The following is a 19,842-nucleotide window of genomic DNA, read 5'->3' on the forward strand; positions in this document are numbered from 1 at the left end:
GGAGAGGGACAGAGATTCTGGCATTACCGTTCAAACACGCCCAAAACAAATTCCGCTACATGGGGATTCAAATTGACAACGACTGGACACAGATTCAAAAATGGACCCTGACGAGTCTGGTGGAGGAAGTAAAAAAGGACCTGCAGAGGTGGGACTTCCACTTTCTCTGGCAGGGAGGGGGCAGACGATCAAGGTGAATGTTATGCCCAGGTTCCTCTTCCTTTTCAAATCCCTACCGATCTACATCTCCAAGGCCTTTCCCAGCACAGAAGATCAACTAATCATGACGTTTATATATGTGCGTGTGTGTGTGTGTGTGTGCGCGCGGAGGGAGGAGGGGGTGGGGGGTAGCATTTCAAAGGTCCAAAAAAGGGTCCTACACAGCAAATGAAGCATGGGAGACTTGGCCCTATCAAACCTGCAGTTTTTCCATGAGCGGCCACAGCAGAAAGAATGGGAGCACAGAGAAAATGCTGGAAAATCTCAGAAGATCGGGCAGCATCTGTCGGGAGAGAAATAGCTAACGTTTCATAAGAACATAAGAACATAAGTACTAGGAGCAGGAGTAGGCCATCTGGCCCCTCGAGCCTGCTCCACCATTCAATTAGATCATGGCTGATCTTTTGTGGACTCAGTTCCACTTTCCGGCCCGAACACCATAACCCTTAATCCCTTTATTCTTCAAAAAACTATCTATCTTTACCTTAAAAACATGTAATGAAGGCTCCTCAATTGCTTCACTGGGCAAGGAATTCCATAGATTCACAACCCTTTGGGTGAAGAAGTTCCTCCTAAACTCAGTCCTAAATCTACTTCCCCTTATTTTGAGGCTATGTCCCCTAGTTCTGCTTTCACCCGCCAGTGGAAACAACCTGCCCGCATCTATCCTATCTATTCCCTTCATAATTTCAAATGTTTCTATAAGATCCCCCCTCATCCTTATAAATTCCAACGAGTACAGTCCCAGTCTACTCAACCTCTCCTCATAATCCAACCCCTTCAGCTCTGGGATTAACCTAGTGAATCTCCTCTGCACACCCTCCAGCGCCAGTACGTCCTTTCTCAAGTAAGGAGACTAAAACTGAACACAATACTCCAGGTGTGGCCGCACTAACACCTTATACAATTGCAACATAACCTCCCCAGTCTTAAACTCCATCCCTCTAGCAATGAAGGACAAAATTCCATTTGCCTTCTTAATCACCTGTTGCACTTGTAAGCGAACCTTCTGTGACTCATGCACTAGCACACCCAAGTCTCTCTGAACAGCGGCATGCTTTAATATTTTATCGTTTAAATAATAATCCCGTTTGCTGTTATTCCTACCAAAATGGATAACCTCACGTTTGTCAACATTGTATTCCATCTGCCAGACCCTAGCCCATTCACTTAACCTATCCAAATCCCTCTGCAGACTTCCAGTATCCTCTGCACTTTTCGCTTTACCACTCATCTTAGTGTCATCTGCAAACTTGGACACATTGCCCTTGGTCCCCAACTCCAAATCATCTATGTAAATTGTGAACAATTGTGGGCCCAGCACCGATCCCTGAGGGACACCACTAGCTACTGATTGCCAACCAGAGAAACACCCATGTATCCCAACTCTTTGCTTTCTATTAATTAACCAATCCTCTATCCATGCTACCACTTTACCCTTAATGCCATGCATCTTTATGTTTCGAGTCCAAAGCTTTGACAAAGGATTATCTGGACTCGAATCGTTAGCTCTTTTCTCTCCCTACAAATGCTGCCAGACCTGCTTAGATTTTCCAGCATTTGCTCCTTGGTTTCAGATTCATGTATCTGCAGTGATATGTTTTTATTTATAAAGAATAAGGGGATGGGGGAAGGAACCAGGATCAAAATGGTTGAAGATGGAGGCGGTTTGCTGTCAGGGGACGTCCCTCCAGGCCCTAGTCACGACAGCTCCCCATCCACACCAACCAAACACTCAAAGAAATCCCAGTGGCAGTAACCGCGCTCTGAACGTGGTACTACCTGAGGCAACACTTCGGCCTGACCAAAATGCTCAACCCTGTAACAACCATAGCTTCACGCCAGCAACAATGGATCCTACCTTTAAATGATGGAGACAGGACGAGGGGCACTGACAGTTAGCGACATGCACACATACAACTAACTAGAGACTCTGGAGGAACAGACGGAAAGATCCCAGCTGACCAAAGTGAACAAATTGAGGTACCTACAAGTCAAAAACTTCCTCCATAGGGAAACAACTACGGTGCCATGGACGCCGAGACATTATCTATGGGAGGAACTGTTGACCGCGGGTGACATGGGGGATGGGACTGCGAGGACCTGTATGGATGATTGTTGGAAGAGGCCCGCTCCCCCAGGTGAGAAAAGAGAAAAATGGGAGGACGTACTTGGCAAAGATGTTCGGGGGTTGACATTGGATTGAAGCACTAAGCATGAGGAGGAGTGCCGACTCCCTCGCCATTGCCTGCATAATCGCCCGCCAAAGAATCCTGTTCAGCTGGCGATCGACACCCAAAGCTGCAGATTTGCTGCCCGACCTGTCGGAATTCCTCAAGCTGAAGAAAATAAAATTCACCATCCGTGTGTCCGAGAGGGCTTCCACAAGACGTGGAAAACATTCACCAACTTGTTTCAATGCGCGTTTGTAGACAACAACCAATAGAGCAGGAATGGGAGGGGGGGGGGCGAGACCCAAAACGCAGAGGAAATGTGAAGAGAGGAAAGGAAGGGGAAGGGGCAGGGGAGGGAGCGGGATCGTGATGTGAAGTGGGGAACCACAAAAATACCCCAGGGCGACCACAGGTTACAGGTGAAATTGTCACGGAGGACGGGTCAGAGGACACGAGTGAAAAGAGGGAGAACACCAGCGTGTCCGCCAGGGCCAACCATCGAGAGCCCAATCAGGGCAGAACGAGAAACGTTTAAATATAATTACGTTCCTCGTTTGAATATATAAATAGATTTTTTTGCGTTCTGTTTGATGTGTCCCTGCTCGCCTCTCAGAACGATCTCAGTAAATATGAAAGCATTTCCCTTTCATTGATTGCTGGACCACGTAACATAAAAAGATGAAAATCAATTTAAAACATTTTTTTTAAAGTAAGGAGGACTTTGTAGGTTCGATAGGGCTGGATTTGTCGTCGGTTCGAATGCCTGCATCGATGCCAGGCGGTCCATCCGGTTTCATTCCTTTTTCCTGTTTTGCACTGGTTGCGTACAACTGAGTGGCTTGCTCAGCATGTAAGAGTCAACCATATTGATGTGGGTCTGGAATCACAGAGGTATTTGATTAAGGCAGTTTTCCATCCCGAAAGCACAGTCATGAACCAAATGGGTTGTTAACGACAATCGATTCACGGCCATCATTAGACTGCTAATTCTAGAAATGTTGTGTTTAAATTCGAACCCGGGTCACAGATCATTATCCTGCGTCTCTGGGTTACTACTCCAGCGACAGCAGCACTACGACACCGACCAGCTCCCCCCCCCCCCCCCCCCCCACCACCACCACCACCCCTAGGTGGGACAGGTGCGAGCAACTAATAAATCTTGAATACCCTGGGATTTAAGTTCAAAATATTCATAACTTTGCAGGCACGTCTCTGTAATTGCAACTGTAGAACAGTTTATATTCATATGCGCTTACTTAATTTACCTTACTGCGAATGTTATGCTGCGACACAAAGGCGTCTTTCTTAAAAACTTTGAGCTATTTTAGTTTTATTTTTCATTCTGGACCCATTTACTTTACGCCTCTGTTGTTTCTGTGTTTCATTTTTGTTTCTTACATTTCTGTCTTCAGCTTCCATCCTTGCTACCCCGTCGTCTGTCTCCCTTCTCAAGTTCCTAAAAGGTTTCCAAAGTCCCCGACAATACCAGCAAACAGCAAACACCCCCAAAACGCTTTTGGTCCGGGACCTCTCCACAGGCAATCCTTCCTGTTTGTACCTGTCCCACCTCGAGGGGCCCTGTGCCGACCCAATGGGGCGAATCGCCTCCTTCTGCACTATAAATTCTATCCCCCGAACCGAGTAACCCCACTTGACATTAAGGGGTAATTTAGCATGGCCAATCCACCTCACCTGCATATCTTTGGACTATGGGAAGAAACCGTAGCACCCGGAGGAAACCCACACATACATTGTGAGAAAGTACAAACGTCAGACAGACAGTCACCTGAGACCGGAATTGAACCGGGAACCCTGGAGGCAGTTGTGCCTCCGTGCCGTACAGTGGAATTATTCATTAAGGAAGTCGAATCCGGAACAAGCATCCTAAATCTAAATAAAGGGATATATTCGGGTATGAGGTAGGATACATTGGAGAGTCTTACCAAAGGGGTAAACGGTGGTTAGTCGATGGTCCATTTTTAAAGAACGTGTGCATGAATTACAAGAATTGTTCATTCCTGTCTGGCGCAAAAATAAAACTGGAAAAGTGGCTCAACTATTGCTCACAAAGGAAATTAGGGCTGATATTATTGAATATTATTATTGGGCGGCACGGTAGCACAGTGGTTTGACCGGGTAAAATTGGGGAACGCGATGACAGTTCTGGAGCAGTTTGGGATTGGACCAAGATTTGTGAACTGGGTAAAGCTATTATATAAGGAGCCGAGGGCGAGTGCCCGCACAAACAACATCAGCTCGAAATACTTTTCTCTCCACCGTGGGACTAGGCAGGGATATCCTCTGTCCCCCCTGCTGTTTGCACTCACGATTGAGCCATTGGCCATCGCATTAAGAAGTTCGGAAGTATGGAAAGGAATAGTGGGGGGGGGGGGGGGGGGGGTGATAGAGCATATGGTGTCCTTATATGCTGATGACTTGCTGAGATACGTGCCGGAACTGAGTGTGCGGATAGGGGGAATATTGGAACTGCATCGAGTTTTTGGGTCTTTCTAGGGGTATAAACTAACTCGAGACAACAGTGAGTATTTTGTGATGTCTCGGCCGGGGGTGGGAGCAGGGGTGGGGTGGGGGCTGCCATTCCGTAGGTCAAGGACTCATTTTCGGTACCTAGGGTTGCAGGTTGTCCGGGAGTACGTTGGGGGGGGGGGGCGTCTCCACAGGTGCAACATTTCTAGTTTGGTGGGGAGAGTGAAAGCTGATTCGGCAAGGTGGCATGGTCTCCCTCTGTCACTGGCAGGTTGGGTACAGGCGGTTAAAATGAACGTGTTGTCGCGATTTCTGTTTATATTTCAATGCCTGCCGATTTTCCTGCCAAAGGCTTTTTTCAGAGAGATTGAGGGAATGATTACCTCGTTCATATGGGGAAGGAAGATGGCCAGAGTTAGAAAGGTACTGCTACAGATGGGAAGGCAGGCAGGGGGTTTGGGTTTTCCGAACCTGATGTACTACTACTGGGCGGCGAATGTGGAGAAGGTGCGGAGCTGGGTTAGAGGGGTTGATTCCCAGTCAGTCAGAATGGAGTAGAGGTTGTGCAGGGGGTCGGGATTGAAAGGACTAGCATCAGCACTGCTCCCGATAGCCCCAGGGAAGTACTCACGGAGTCCTGTAATAATAGCTTCATTGAGAATTTGGTGGCAGTTTAGCCAACACTTCGGGTTGGAGACAGGGTCAAGGGAAATGCCGATTCGGGGGAACCACAGATTTGAGCCAGGGAGGTGGGATGGAAATTTTTCTTAAATGGGAGGAGAAGGGGATTAAGACACTAAAATATTTATTTTGTAGATGTCAATTTGAAGGACTTAAGTAGCTGGAAGCAAAGTATGGGCTGGAGCACGGGGAAATGTTTAGATACATGCAGCTTCGGGATTTAGCAAGAAAGGAGATGCAGGGCTTCCCAGTGGAGCCGGCCTCCACATTGCTGGAGGAGGTGCGGATGACAGGGGGACTGGAGAAGGGGGTAGTGTCAGCGGTTTACGGAGCCTTTTGGAAGAGGAGAAGGCACCACTGGAAGGGATCAAAGCAAAGTGGGAAGAAGAGTTGGATGAGGATATCGAGGAGGTGTTCTGGTGTGAGGTGCTCCGGAGAGTGAATGCCTCCACCTTTTGCGCGAGGTTGGGGCTGATACAGCTGAAGGAGGTATGCAGAGCACACTTCACGAGGGCAAGGATGAACCGATTCTTTGAAGGAGTAGAAGATGTGTGTGAACGTTGCGGATGTGGGGGGCGCTAATCACGTTCATATGTTTTGGTCCTGTCCAAAGCTAGAGGATTGCTGGAAGGGGTTTTTTAGGGTAATTTCTAAAGTGGTGCATGGGATACTGGACCCGGGCCCCCGGGAGGCCATGTTCGGGGTGTCGGACTAGCCAGGGTCGGAAACGGGTGCGCAGGCAGATATTGTAGCCTTCGCCTCGTTGATCGCCCGAAGGCGGATTCTGATGGGTTGGAGACCAACCTTTCCACCCTGTGCCCTGGCGTGGAGAGGGAACCTGTTGGAATTCTTGACTCATGCAAAGGTTAATTTTGAACTGAGGGGAAGGATGGAGGGGTTCTACAATTCATGATCATGATTCATTATGCACTTTCAAGAACTGGATAACATCGAACATTAGTTAGGGGGGGGCGGGGTGGGTGGGAGGGTTGGAGGGGCGGGCGGTGTGTGTTAATGGTGGCTATGGGTGATTCCTGATTCCTTTTTGTCATTTGCTTATGTGACCATGCGGGGGAATGTTTGGAGTTTGGTGGGAGGATGGGATCGTTGTTATTGATGTGGGGATTGACATATTTGGTACTGATTATTGCTTATTGTTGGTGGTGTAAATTTGGGAGAAAATGTGAAAAAGTAGGAGAATAAAGAATTTTTTTTTAAAAAAGAAGTGCAGCTCGAAATATTGAATACTGTGGTGATCTTCGAAAATTCGATGGACTCTGGAACAGTTCGTACAGACTGGAAGGTGGAAAATTGAAATCCATTTTGTAAGCAAAGTGAGAGAGATGGGGAGAATTACAGAACAATTAATCGAACATCAGTAGTGAGAAACTGGCAAGGGCAGCATGGTCGCATGGTGGTTAGCATAAATGCTTCACAGCTCCAGGGTCCCAGGTTCGATTCCCGGCTGGGTCACTGTCTGTGCGGAGTCGGCACGTCCTCCCCGTGTGTGCGTGGGTTTCCTCCGGGTGCTTCGGTTTCCTCCCACAGTCCAAAGATGTGCGGGTTAGGTGGATTGGCCATGCTAAATTGTCCGTAGTGTCCTAAAGAAAGTAAGGTTAGGGGGGGGGGGTTGTTGGGTTACGGGTATAGGGTGGATAGAAGGTTTGATTGTGGTGATCATTGCTCGGCACAACATTGAGGGCCGAAGGTTAGTGGGCAAAATCAAAGCACATGAGATTGGTGGTAATGTATTGGCATAGATTGAGAATTGGTTGTGTCGCCACCTGGTGTGGCCACGTCCCGATTACACACTGGACACTTTGCAAAGAATGCAGGGAAAATGGGCAATGCTGAGAAAGCAAGCAGGTACAAGGTTTGTCTGTGGATTGGAGCAGTAGCTCCCAGACAAGACCAATACTGCAAATCCATTACCATACGAATGAACCATCTCCGGGGACAAAGGGTAACATTTAGGTAAACGATACTAAAGCAGACACCCCGGCGCCAGAGGAGACTAGAACAAAGCAGGCCAATGGCCACCACGACCCGCCCAGCAGTCATGGCACCCAACCCTTTATTGGAGGAAATCGATACCAATGATCAAGATATGGTCCAATTAATTGGGACCAAGTTCAAGGCGGGCCCAAAAGCGCGCAAATCCTCTTGTGGGTATAAGAAGAAGTCCCCAAGAGAGAATTGCTCTCTTGGCCTTGGCTCTCAGCGAGGAGAGACCTGCCTAGCAGCTGCACCAGAACAAGTAAGTCCAAAGTCAACGCACGCTACGAGACAGACGCTGCTAGCTACTATTCCGTACCAGCTCAACCCCAGCAGCCTCAGAACCGGACAACGTCCATTGTTGCTCTGACTGATTGGGCGCCCGAAGCTAAGTATAGGTTTTAGAAGTAGTGATAGTTTAGTTGGTAAAGTTTAGTGCATGAGCATATTTGACTGTGTGTGTAAATAAATAAGCATTGATTTCGAACTTACTAACTGGTGTATCGCGTATTTGATCAGTATTCGGTTTTGAACCGTGTGGCGGTATCAAAAGATACCTGGCGACTCTTGAGCAAATGTAATTAGAATTAAGAAAGACGACCATATTAACTGCCATAAACGGAGCCAATTAAAGAGAGAACACAACGAGCAACAGTTGACAGGCAGGAAACGGAGAGTTGAACAATTGGATCCTTTTCCTTGTGGCCGGAATTGACTGGCGGGGTACGCAGGGCATGGTACTTGGGTCCCGGCTGTTCATGATATAGATAAATGACCTGTCTGTGCGGAGTCTGAACGTTCTCCCCGTGTCTGTGTGGGTTTTCTCTGGGTGCTCTTGTTTCCTCCCACAGTCCAGGACGGGCAGGTTAGGTGGACTGGCCATGATAAATTACCCTTAGTGACCAAAAAGCTTAGTAGGGTTTATTGGGTTACGGGGATAGGGTGTAAGTGAGTGCTTTAGTGGATTGGTGCAGACTCGATGGGAACAATGGCCTCCTTCTGCACTGTATGTTCTATGTTCTATGTTTGAACGTAGAATGAGGGAGAATTCAGAATGTCCAATTCACCTAACAAGCACGTCTTTCTGGACTCGTGGAAGGAAATCAGAGATTTGTAACAGGAAATTCGTGGTCAATATAGTTTCACAATAAATGTAATGAAATGGTACACCAGTCAATGTGAAAATATGAAATAATAATAATAATAATTGCTTATTATCACAAGTAGGCTTCAATGAAGTGACTGTGCAAACCCCCTAGTCGCCTCATTCCAGCACCTGTTCAGGGAGGCCGGTATGGGATTTGAAACCACGCTGCAGAGGATGAAGAAATGGAACGTACAGCATCGAAGTTGTTTGAATTTGTCTCAAGTATTGGAAATGTAGTTTGATACATTTGTCTGTAAGTATGCTACTTTAGAAAGACCCATGTCCGAAAGAGGAAATTATGCAGCAACCCACAATTGACAATTGTTATGCAATCACATGTACACTGTCATATTAGCATAAATGGGCACTCAAAAGGCCCTGAAATGCGCGTTTTTGCTGAAACATAACTACATCTATAATTTAATTTGCCAAGAGTTATTATTCATCAGCGATTTACATAACATATTTCAACCTTGTTAAAGTGCCAAGAATAAATGCTGAAATGCAGCCTGTCGACGTGAAGTCAACCGAGCAGCGTATCGTTATCCTTATTTTGAACAATTTTTGATCTGTCCAATGCGTGACATTGAATCAAATTTCAATATAGTCTGTTTTAATAATTATAAAGAATTATAATTATACAAGAGGTGCTGAAAACATACTTGCGTCACTGTATTACGTGATTATCACAGAACGTTTTCATTCCATTTTGAGATTAAATACTATTATGGGACACATCCACTAGCTCAAAGGCAGTAGAATATTTGTAATGTTCATTTTTATAACCGCTTCCAATTAGGAAAAAAGGGTTATGGTTAACAATCGCGTATGTGATAAAACACATGGAAGTACAATTTTTAAATATTAACAACGCAAATAATTATATATTTATTTTGAAGCTTGTCATGTGTTATTTTAATGTGGTTATAAATCGGCCAGTAGAAGGCGGCAATAAAGAGGTATACGAATACAATCATGTTCCGCTATGAGTGCTGAATTCAGACTCCTTGAAAACATTGTTATTTTTTCAGCAGCAAAAATTGTAGAAATGGGCAGAGATCACCATGGCCAGATATTAAACGTGGTGCATGAAAGTTATCACTCGGATTAATCACAACTCATTGATACCTTACAGGGAATAACAACACTATCGTCGTTTGGAGACTGAACAAGAATTCTTCCAAACCATTTGCCATTGCGTTCATTGGAGAATTCATTTTAACTTAGATACTGTAATAATTTCTATTTTTTCATGCAACAGTGTGGGCTTGTAAACGGTTGGCCATAGTTCTTCCCAGGGACAGCCACCATTTTTATGATTAAAATAAATTATCTATCAGCGTTTCGGCGTTACAGCACCAAGCTATTGTCTTCTTAGATCAACGTGACACATGATTACAGACTGATATGAAATTGTGTTGATCACATTATTAGTCACATGATAATTTCACTTGAATGATCCTGTGAAGGGGAGAAGGCAGCAAATAAATTTATACGCATTAAACTGAACAGACATGTGTTGAAACTTAAGTGAAGCACCACCTGACATAATTAAATATTATTAATTTTCCGACACACGTTTCGAGCACTAGAAACATCGAAGAGGCAATTGGAGTTAAGCATCCAATATAGTATCTGCACCAATATGTAGGAATAAACGATTATGAAGCGCTCATCCGAATGCCAACTATGTAAAGGAGCCACTGAATGTATCCAAATCCGCTCGCATTTATATACAGCCTTTTAACGCAGTAGAACGTACAGAAACATAAGCGTCATCAATGAGGGGAAAGATTTGGACAGCTGGGGAGGTTTAGAGACGACATTCCAGAATTTAACTTCCAGAATTCATGGCCGTCAGTAATAAAGAGATCAAGTTAGGATGCACAAGAAGCCATAATTGCAACAGTCCAGAGATCACATCGCCAAAAGAACAGAAGGACTAAAATTGTCCTATAACGGAAACGCCACGGTTGAATGGTTTATCAAATCCTGTAATGCTGTAAAATAGAAACATCTGATTCGATACACTGCCCACTTTATTGAGAACTTATACACAGAGCACAGATTTTTATAAAGCGACACGGCCAGTAATATAAATATTGTATATCTCAATATTTCAGTTGCGCACTGGTAAATATTTTGGGTTGCTGGATGAAAATAGTTAGCAGCAGTTCTGCTTTAAGAACTGTTGCTGCAGTTATTGGTTAGGACACGTTGTGTCGCTGTCTTCCAATAAGGAGTTGAGATGCTGCGAGAGATCTGGACCCTGCTCCGACAGGGAAACACAGAACAGAGACTGAGAGAGAAGGAGGCAGAAAGCCTGTTCCTGCGTTTATGCTATCCGACCCTTTTCGGGGGAAAGAACCCGATCATCAGTTTTTCTCGGCTGTGGATTAGTGCAACGGTCAACATTCGCGTCTATTTTTTTTCGTCTAACATTACCGATTGGCAGATATTTATCGGCTTTACTGCAGAATCTACCGCTGAAAATGGCTAACACAGTGAAAAGCCGGGTGCCTTTCATCTTCCTGCTTGGCGCGTTGAATCTGGTTTCGGGACAAGTACACTACTCAATTCCCGAAGAGCTGGAATATGGGGCCTTTGTTGGGAATATCGCTGAGGATTTAAAGCTAAACATTTGGGAGCTGTCTGCTCGCAATTTTCGTCTTGTCTCTGATGATCGGAACCAATATATGGAGGTAAATCTGGAAAATGGAATTTTACATGTTGGAGAAAGAATCGACAGGGAATATCTTTGTGGACAAAGGTCGCATTGTTCCATATCTTTTGAAATTGAACTCGATAATCCTCCGGAAATGCATCGCGTTGCAGTGGAAATCTTAGACGTCAATGACAATTCACCTAGTTTTTCAAAGGACGTTTATTCTTTTCGAATTATTGAATTAACCGCGACGGGGGCGCGTTATCCTCTCGAGAGCGCATTCGACCCAGACGCCGGTTCAAACACTATCAGTGGTTACCAGATCAGTCCAAACTCACACTTCGGCCTCAAAGTGCAGACAAGAAGCGATGGGGGTAAAATGGCAGGGTTATTATTAGAAAAATCCTTGGATCGTGAAGAACAGTCAACATTTCATCTTGTGTTGACGGCCATTGACGGCGGTATTCCACACAGATCTGGCACTGCTCAGATTATCATCAGCATTATGGATGCGAATGATAATGCACCTGTATTTGACCATGGAATATACAGGACTAATGTCCTAGAAAACGCCCCGAAAGGTACGTTAGTGATAAAAGTCAATGCTGTTGATTTAGATGAAGGCACAAATGCTGAATTGACATATTCTTTCACAAGTCACACTTTGCAAAGGGCTCGTGAGTTGTTCAAACTCGACCCAGGAACTGGAGAGATCAGAGTTCAAGGAGTACTGGATTTTGAACAAAACAATCTTCATGAGCTTCATGTGGAAGCTGTGGATAAAAGTTCTTTCGCAATGACAGGGCACACCAAAGTATTGGTGGGATTAATTGATGTAAATGATAACATCCCGGAAGTCGAGGTGACCTCCGTATCCAGCACCATTGCTGAAGATGCGCATCCTGGGACTTTAATAGCCGCAATAAGTGTACGGGATCCAGATGTTGGTGAGAATGGGCAGGTTCAGTGTGCAATTGATGTAAATATTCCTTTTAAGCTTCAGAAGACACAGAACGACAACTATAAATTGGTTTCAAATGATGTTTTGGATTGTGAAACGTACCCTGAGTACAATATATCAATTTCCTGTTGGGACAGCGGGTTTCCTCCGCTTGCAGCAATTAAAAACATATTGGTGTCTATTTCAGATGTAAATGATAATGCGCCGAAATTTACACAGCCCTCATATAATGTACTTATTATGGAGAACAACCAACCTGGTGCTTTTCTATCTGCTGTCACCGCTTTGGATCCAGATTTGGCTCAGAATGGAGCGGTGACCTATTCATTCCTGAAAAATAAGATGCAGAATGTGTCTACGTCTCCGTACATTTCAATGAACTCGGAGAGTGGAAGCATTTACGCGCTGCTTTCCTTTGACTATGAACAGCTGAAGAATTTCCAGACCATTGTTCAAGCTCAGGATGCTGGATTACCTCCACTGAGCAGCACTGCCATCGTAAATGTTATTATCCTGGACCAAAATGACAATGCCCCGGTCATTATTTCACCATTACCGTGCAACAGTTCCGCATCAGTGCAGATTGACCGGCAGGCCATATATCCAGGAGACGTTGTCACCAAGGTAATCGCAACTGACGCAGATTCCGGCATGAACACACGGCTTTTCTTCCAAATGTTGGAGGCTTCTGATTCTAGTCTTTTCAGCGTGGGTCTACTCTCTGGAGAAATCAGTGCAGTTCGAAAGTTTAATAACCATGACGCCACAACGCAGAAAGTAGTTATCATGGTAAAGGACAATGGACAACCCAGCCTCTCCAGCACAACTACCATCTGTTATTCAGTCTTGTCCAATGTTCCTGAAAAACTCTCAGTCCAAAGTCGTGAGCCCAGTGATCCTGACAACATTACGGAACTAAATATTTATTTAATCATCATTTTTGGGTCAACATCGTTCATATTTCTTGCAATTATCATAATTCTGGCAGTGCTAAAATGCAAACAGGACAAGAATATCAATCATTACAATCCCACATGTTGTTGTCGCCGTAGACGGAGTCATTCGAATGATGCCTTTCATCGGAGAAATATCTCAAAAGACATGATAAGCTACACAGGAACACATCAGCCACTTCCCATTTCTGCAACTTATCAGTACTCTGTCCGTTTACCTCCAGATTCATCAAAAAGTGATTTCTTATTCCTAAAACCCTGCGATGCAACCTTACCATTGAATGATTTGAATATCCATGCCAGTAGCGTGAGAAAAGAAGAAATATAACTTTCAGGCTGGGCTATTATGTCAAAAATCACTCTCATGTATGATTGAATTATTGTGTGTTGCAACTTAAATTGCCCAATATAAAAGAAGAAACTGAGTATGTGTAGGTAGCCATATTGAAGACTATTTGCTCTATCTTTATCTTCTGAATGTCGTAATAATAATCTGCTTTGTTAGTTTCCCCCTAACCTTTTGCTGTTCTGTGGTTTTACGACTCGTGTTACGTCAGTGTACCGATCACAGCTCTAAAAGCTTTCTTTTCAACACTGATGTTGTATTAAATTATTCAGTCTTTACTTGCAATGATGTGAGTGCATTGTCGTTCGTCAATACATATCAGGAACCTCATATTTTCACAATTTATTCCGATGTTACAGAATTGTCAAGTGAGCATTTGAAGTGATGATGATGAAATAAATCAATCATGTACTTTCCTTCAATACATAACAACAAGAAGGTTAGATGAAAGCAATTTGTAAAATATATGGAGCGATCAGGATGCAACTGCCTTTTCCCTGAGAAGAGGCTACAGATCACCTGGAGGCATTTGGATAAAACCAGATGACAATTATTTCAATATGATGAGATGACTAATAACACTTGAACGATTCTTGACAAAGATACAACGCTTGTTAATAACTGATGAAAATAATTTCCCTGAAGATATGCAAATGAAGTTATTGGAGGAATTTTAATCAAATAGGATTTCAATTTGCAACGGCTAATGAGAAAAAACCCAAATAATTAAGAAGGGCTCACACTTTATAATAGAAACATAGCGACAATTTGACCAACCACTATAGAAGTCTCCTCCATTTAGTCCCAAGTAGCTTTTCGAAACTCTTGCCAGTTGTTTATTCACCAACTTATTTGGGAGCCTCCAACCTGAACTCTGGTCCATGAAGATTTCCGTGCCCAGGTCATCTGACTCTGAAACCAAAAGTAACTCTGACTTCTTTATCCTTAAATTGTGTTTTATTTGATTTGCGGTTTTGAGGTATTGGGCCTGAAGCTATTTATTGACTTTTCTTAATTTTTGTCCCTTCTGTTGATCCGTCTGAATCATGATAGGGCAGGTCGTGCCTAACTAATTTAGTGGAATTATTTGAAGACATTGCTAGTTTGGGAGCCAATGGATGTGGTATGTGTGGATTTCCAGAAAGCTTTTGACAAGGTGACACACAAACGGTTGCTGCATAAGATAAAGGTGCATGGCGTTAATGGTAAAGTAGTAGCATGGATGGTGAATTGGTTAATTTATAGAAAGCAAAGAGGGGGATTAATGGGTCTTTCTCTTGTTGGCAATCAGTAGCTAGTGGTGTCCCTCACGGATCAGTGTTGGGCCCACAATTGCTCAGAATTTACATAGATGACTGGAGTCGGGGACCAAGTGCAATGTGTCCAAGTTTGCACACAAAACTTAGGCGAGTGGAAAAGCAAAAAGTGCAGAGAATACTGGAAGTCTGCAGAGGGATTTGGGTAGGTTGAGTGAATGGCCTAGGGTCAGGCAGATGGAATACGATGTTGACAAATGTGAGGTTATCCATTTTGGTAGGAACAACAGCAAAAGGGATAATTATTTAAATGATAAAATATTAAAACATGCTGCTGTGCAGAAGGACCTGGGTGTGCGAGTGCATGAGTCGCAAAAAGTTGGTTTAAAGGTGAAACAAGTGATTAAGAAGGCGAATGGAGTTTTGTCCTTTATTGCTAGAGGGATGGAGATTAACACTATGGAGGTTATGCTGCAACTGTATAAGGTGTTAGTGAGGCCACACGTGGAGTGTTGTGTTCAGTTTTGGTCTCCTTACCTGAGAAAGGGCGTACTGGTGTTCGAGGGTGTGCAGAGAATATTCACTAGGTTAATCCCAGAGCGGAGGTAGCTGGATTACGACGACAGTTGAGTAGACTGAGACTGTACTCGTTGGAATTTAGAAGGATGAATGGAGACGTTATGATAACATATACAATTATGAAGGGATTAGATAGGATTGAAGCGGGCAGGTTGTTTCCAATGGCGGGTGAAAGCAGAACTAGGGGGCGTAGCCTCAAAATAAAGCTCAGGAGGAACATCTTCACCCAAAGGTTTGTGAATCTATGGAATTCCCTGCCCAGTGAAGCAGTTGAGGCCCTTTCATTAAATGTTTTCAAGATAAAGGTAGATCGTTTTTTGGACAATAAAGGAATAAAGGGTTATGGTGTACGGGCCGGAAAGTGGAACTGAGTCCACAAAAGATCAGCCATGATCTCATTGAATGGCGGAGCAGGCTCGAAGGGCCAGATGGCCTATTCCTGCTCCTAGTTCTTATGTTCTTATGATAACAAGATTTGCGAGAATAATGAACTTTGATATAAAAACAATAAGATTTATTTGCGTAGCACCCGTATGTTTGATGCAATGGGTACGATCCCCTTCGCAGAGAGCCGTCTGCAATGTCCGCAGACACTTCTGGTGTGACTGCACTGGATATCATTTTGATAAAGTGATTAGTATTGTCCCCGGACCTGTGAGCCAGAACACTCTCAAATCATTCGGGTTGTGATGTCAGTCAGCGTGCAAGACTTTTTTTGTTACCATTTTAATCTTCAAATCTAACTCTCTACTTCACGTACCCTTTTAACTTCGTACAGAGGAAGCTGCATTTAGCAGCAGCAATAAGACCCCGTCCCTTAGTAGTGATTGTGAAGCTGACCAGAAATCACTTTCAAATTACGTGCTACATGAGTTGTACGAGTTATGCCTGAATTAATATAAGCTTTTGGAGGTTTATACTGATACGTAATGTTGGTAAATTATAGAGCTGGTGGTCTGACACGTGGTACAACCTCGGTTTTCCCTTGAAGGGTATTCTCATTCAATTTGCTTCATTTTAATTACTTATATAGTTTCGATGCCCCTTTACGTGCAACCACGGAAACGCAGAGGATGTCAGGGAAGGATAAGGACGGGAAGAAGGATTCTTCCCAGGAGACCTATCCTTCCCAAGTGCCAGTGAAAACTCCGCATGTTTCAACCTCGATGGCAATTCATACGGGCCAAACCCTGACTGTAGTAAATAGTAGGGACGGGCACAATTGTGCTACAAGAGGACTAGAACGAAGGTTTTGTATCTGAACGCATCGGAGCATTCAAAATGAAATGGATGAATTAGTTCCACAGATCGATGTAAAGAGATATGATACAGTTCGCATTACCAAGACACAGCTCCAAGGTGACCAATGATGGGAACTATTCAGTTTATTTATTTGGAGCAATTCAGTTTTCAGACTGAAAGGAAAAGTTGGTGGAGTTGCATTTTTGATTATGGAATATATTGATACAAGATATTGGTGCAGATGATCTGGAATCTGTCTGGGACGAGTTTAAAAACATCAAGGGGCAAAAACATTCTTTGGAGCGGCATGCAGACAACCAAACTGCAGTGGTAATGTTGGGAATAGCATTAGGCAGGAACACAGCGATGCATGTGATAAAGGGCCATCTGAGATTATGGTTGACTTTAATCAGCATATAGATTGGGTGACTCAAAATAGACACAGAATAATAGAGGAAGAATTTCTTGAATATACACGGGATGGGTTTTTGGACCGGTATGTTGAGGAACTAACAGGGAAGCAAGCCATCGTGGATTGGCTAAGGATTAGTTGGCAATCTAGTTGTGAGACAACCCTTGGGAGTGAGTGACCACAATATGCTAGAATTCTTTATCAAGTTGAATAGTCAGGTTGTTGATTCTGACACCAAAGTCCTGAACCTCAATAAAGGTAACTATGATGGTATGAGGCATGAGCTGGCTATGACGGACTGTGAAACATTACTGAGAGAAATGCAGCGGACAGGCAATGCCAGGCATCCAAGGAAGGAATAGGTGAAGTCCAAAAGTTGTTTATTCCTATTTGGCGCAAGAGTAGAAAGGGAGCTGTTGCCAAACCATGACGTTCGAGGGAAATTAGAGATATTGTTAGATTCAAAGAAGCAAGAAAAGGCAATTTACCGATGGTTTCATAGCACAGCATTTGGAAAGTAGTGGTGAACTCAAACGAAGTCAGCATGGATTTACAAAATGAAAACCATGCTTCGCAAGACTATCGCATTTCTTTTAGGATGTAAATAGTACAGTTGACAAAGGAGAACCGGTGGATATGGTTTATTTAGACATTCAGAAGGCTTTCAGCAAGGTCTTGCATAGCAGATTCATCTGTAAAGTTAAAACACATGGCGTTATGAGTAGTGTCTTGAGATGGATATAAAGATGGTTCGCAGAAAGGAAGCAAAACCTTGGAATAAATGGGTCTGTTTGCGATTGGCAGTAAGGGACTAGTAGGGTACCACAGGGATTTGTGCTCGGACCCCAACTGTTCGCATTATATATTAATGATTTGGACGAGAGAACTAAATGTATAATCTCCAAATTTGCAGATGATACAAAGTTCAGTGGGAGGTGAGGAAGATACAGAGGTGCGTCAGAGGGATTTAGACAAGATGAGTGAGTAGGCACATGCATGACATATGTAGTATAATGCGGATGGATGTGAGGTTTTCTACTTCAGTAGCAAAAATTAGAAGGCAGATTATTACTTGAATAGGTGTAAATTAAGAGAGGTGGATATTCAGCTAGACCTTGGTATCCTCGTGCATCAGTCCCTGAAAGTAACCGTGTAAAGAAGGCAATAGGTAAGCTCGCCTTCATAGCGACCGGATTTGAATATATGAATATAGATGTTTTGCTGCAATTTTATAGGGCATTGGTGACGCCACACCTGGGGTATTGTGTGCCGTTATGGTGTCCTTATCTGAGGGAGGAAATTATTGCTATAGAAGGAGTGCAGCGAACGTTTTCCAGGCAGATTCCTGGGGTGATGGGCCTGTCAAATGAGCAGAGACTAAATCGGTTAGAATTATATTCATTGCAGATTGGAAGAGTGAAGCGTATCTCATAGAAACGTACAAAATCCTGACAGGATTAGATAGGGGAGATTGAGAAAGAATTTTCCCGATGGTTGGGGACTCCTGAACTAGGGATCATAGTTTGAGGATAAAGTGTAAACCTTTTGGACTGAGGTGAAGAGAAATTTATTCACCCAGTGAGTGATGAGTCTGTGGAATTCGTGACCACAGAACGTAGTTGAGGCCAAAACGTTGTTTAATTTCAAGAAGGAATTAGATTTAGCTCTTTGGTCTAAAGGGATCGAGGGATATGGGGGGTGGGGGGCGGGATGAGGCGGATCAGGGTATTGAACATGATGATCGTCCATGATCATAATGAACGACGGAGCATGCTCGAAGCGTCGAATGGCCTGCTCCTGCTTTTATTTTCTTTGTTTCTATGTATAACATACTATATATTGCATATCGGTTTTCGAAAAAGTATTTGCAATGCTGTCTTAATCATCTTCAATTGTAACTATATTATTAAGTGCCTTATGTTTTTGAAACGCAAAATGCCAATCAACAGGACATAAGTTTGCATGCAGTTCTTCTTTTCATGTTCAAGTGGTAGAGTACCCGACATCCCTTACAAGGCAGAATGTACATATGTACATTTTTATGTGGTGATCATTGCCTTAAACAATGTATGCGCTTGTTTCATAATTGTGCTTTCTGAACTTTCAAAGCAAAAAAGTAATGCTTTCTCTCGAATTCGCATGTATAAATAAACTTGGTGAAAATTGGTCCCAACATGTCGCCTGATTACTCGGAATATTTTCTTCTTCATAACTTTGAAAGGAATTCCTGGAGCGGTATGAAAGTTGTCATATCGTTATGGAAAATCCGGATTTCTGAGCCTAAGTAAAAATAATATAGTATTAGATTAGTCCTAATTTCTATTCCAGAATTTCGATGCAACACACGAGCTTTACTTTGCTTTACCCATAGTCTTTTGGGCCTCCATGTTCCATGCATTTATTCTATTGAATGAATATGATTGAAGCTAATTCTGAATGTCCGATATAACAAACCTGAACACCGACCTAAAGACCAAAATAAGAATTCACTGGATTCCTGTAAATAACGACATCATGAATATCCGCCTAAATATTTACTTCACGAACATTTCTCAGAAACAATACGTATGTGACTGTACCTCTAAATACAGATATGTGTTTGTGTTGGCAGGGGGGTGAGGGGGTGGAGGAAGAAGAGCGGATATGGCTACCACGTGATAGCGAAATGCAGTACTGATGAAGTTATTACGATTAGTAATTCCAAAGCTGCAGAGATATTTCGATC

General features: G+C 43.5%; 2 protein-coding genes across 2 annotated transcripts in view; both read left to right on the plus strand.

Annotated features, from left to right (window-relative positions):
- The window catches only part of LOC119964288 (protocadherin Fat 4-like), a 93,003-nt gene that overhangs the window by 16,379 nt on the left and 56,782 nt on the right, over positions 1 to 19,842 (plus strand). Inside the window, exon 3 of the mRNA XM_038793564.1 lies at positions 11,159 to 13,589. Coding sequence (XP_038649492.1) covers positions 11,159 to 13,589 — 2,431 coding nt within the window. The remainder of the gene's footprint in view (positions 1 to 11,158; positions 13,590 to 19,842) is intronic.
- On the plus strand, positions 10,962 to 13,913 carry LOC119965481 (protocadherin-10-like). Its single transcript, XM_038796299.1, has one exon. It carries the CDS (start codon positions 11,196 to 11,198, stop codon positions 13,608 to 13,610), a length of 2,415 nt encoding a protein of 804 aa, XP_038652227.1. The 5' UTR covers positions 10,962 to 11,195; the 3' UTR covers positions 13,611 to 13,913.

This window comes from Scyliorhinus canicula, chromosome 4, assembly GCF_902713615.1.
Source record: "Scyliorhinus canicula chromosome 4, sScyCan1.1, whole genome shotgun sequence".
Classification (NCBI taxonomy): domain Eukaryota; kingdom Metazoa; phylum Chordata; class Chondrichthyes; order Carcharhiniformes; family Scyliorhinidae; genus Scyliorhinus; species Scyliorhinus canicula.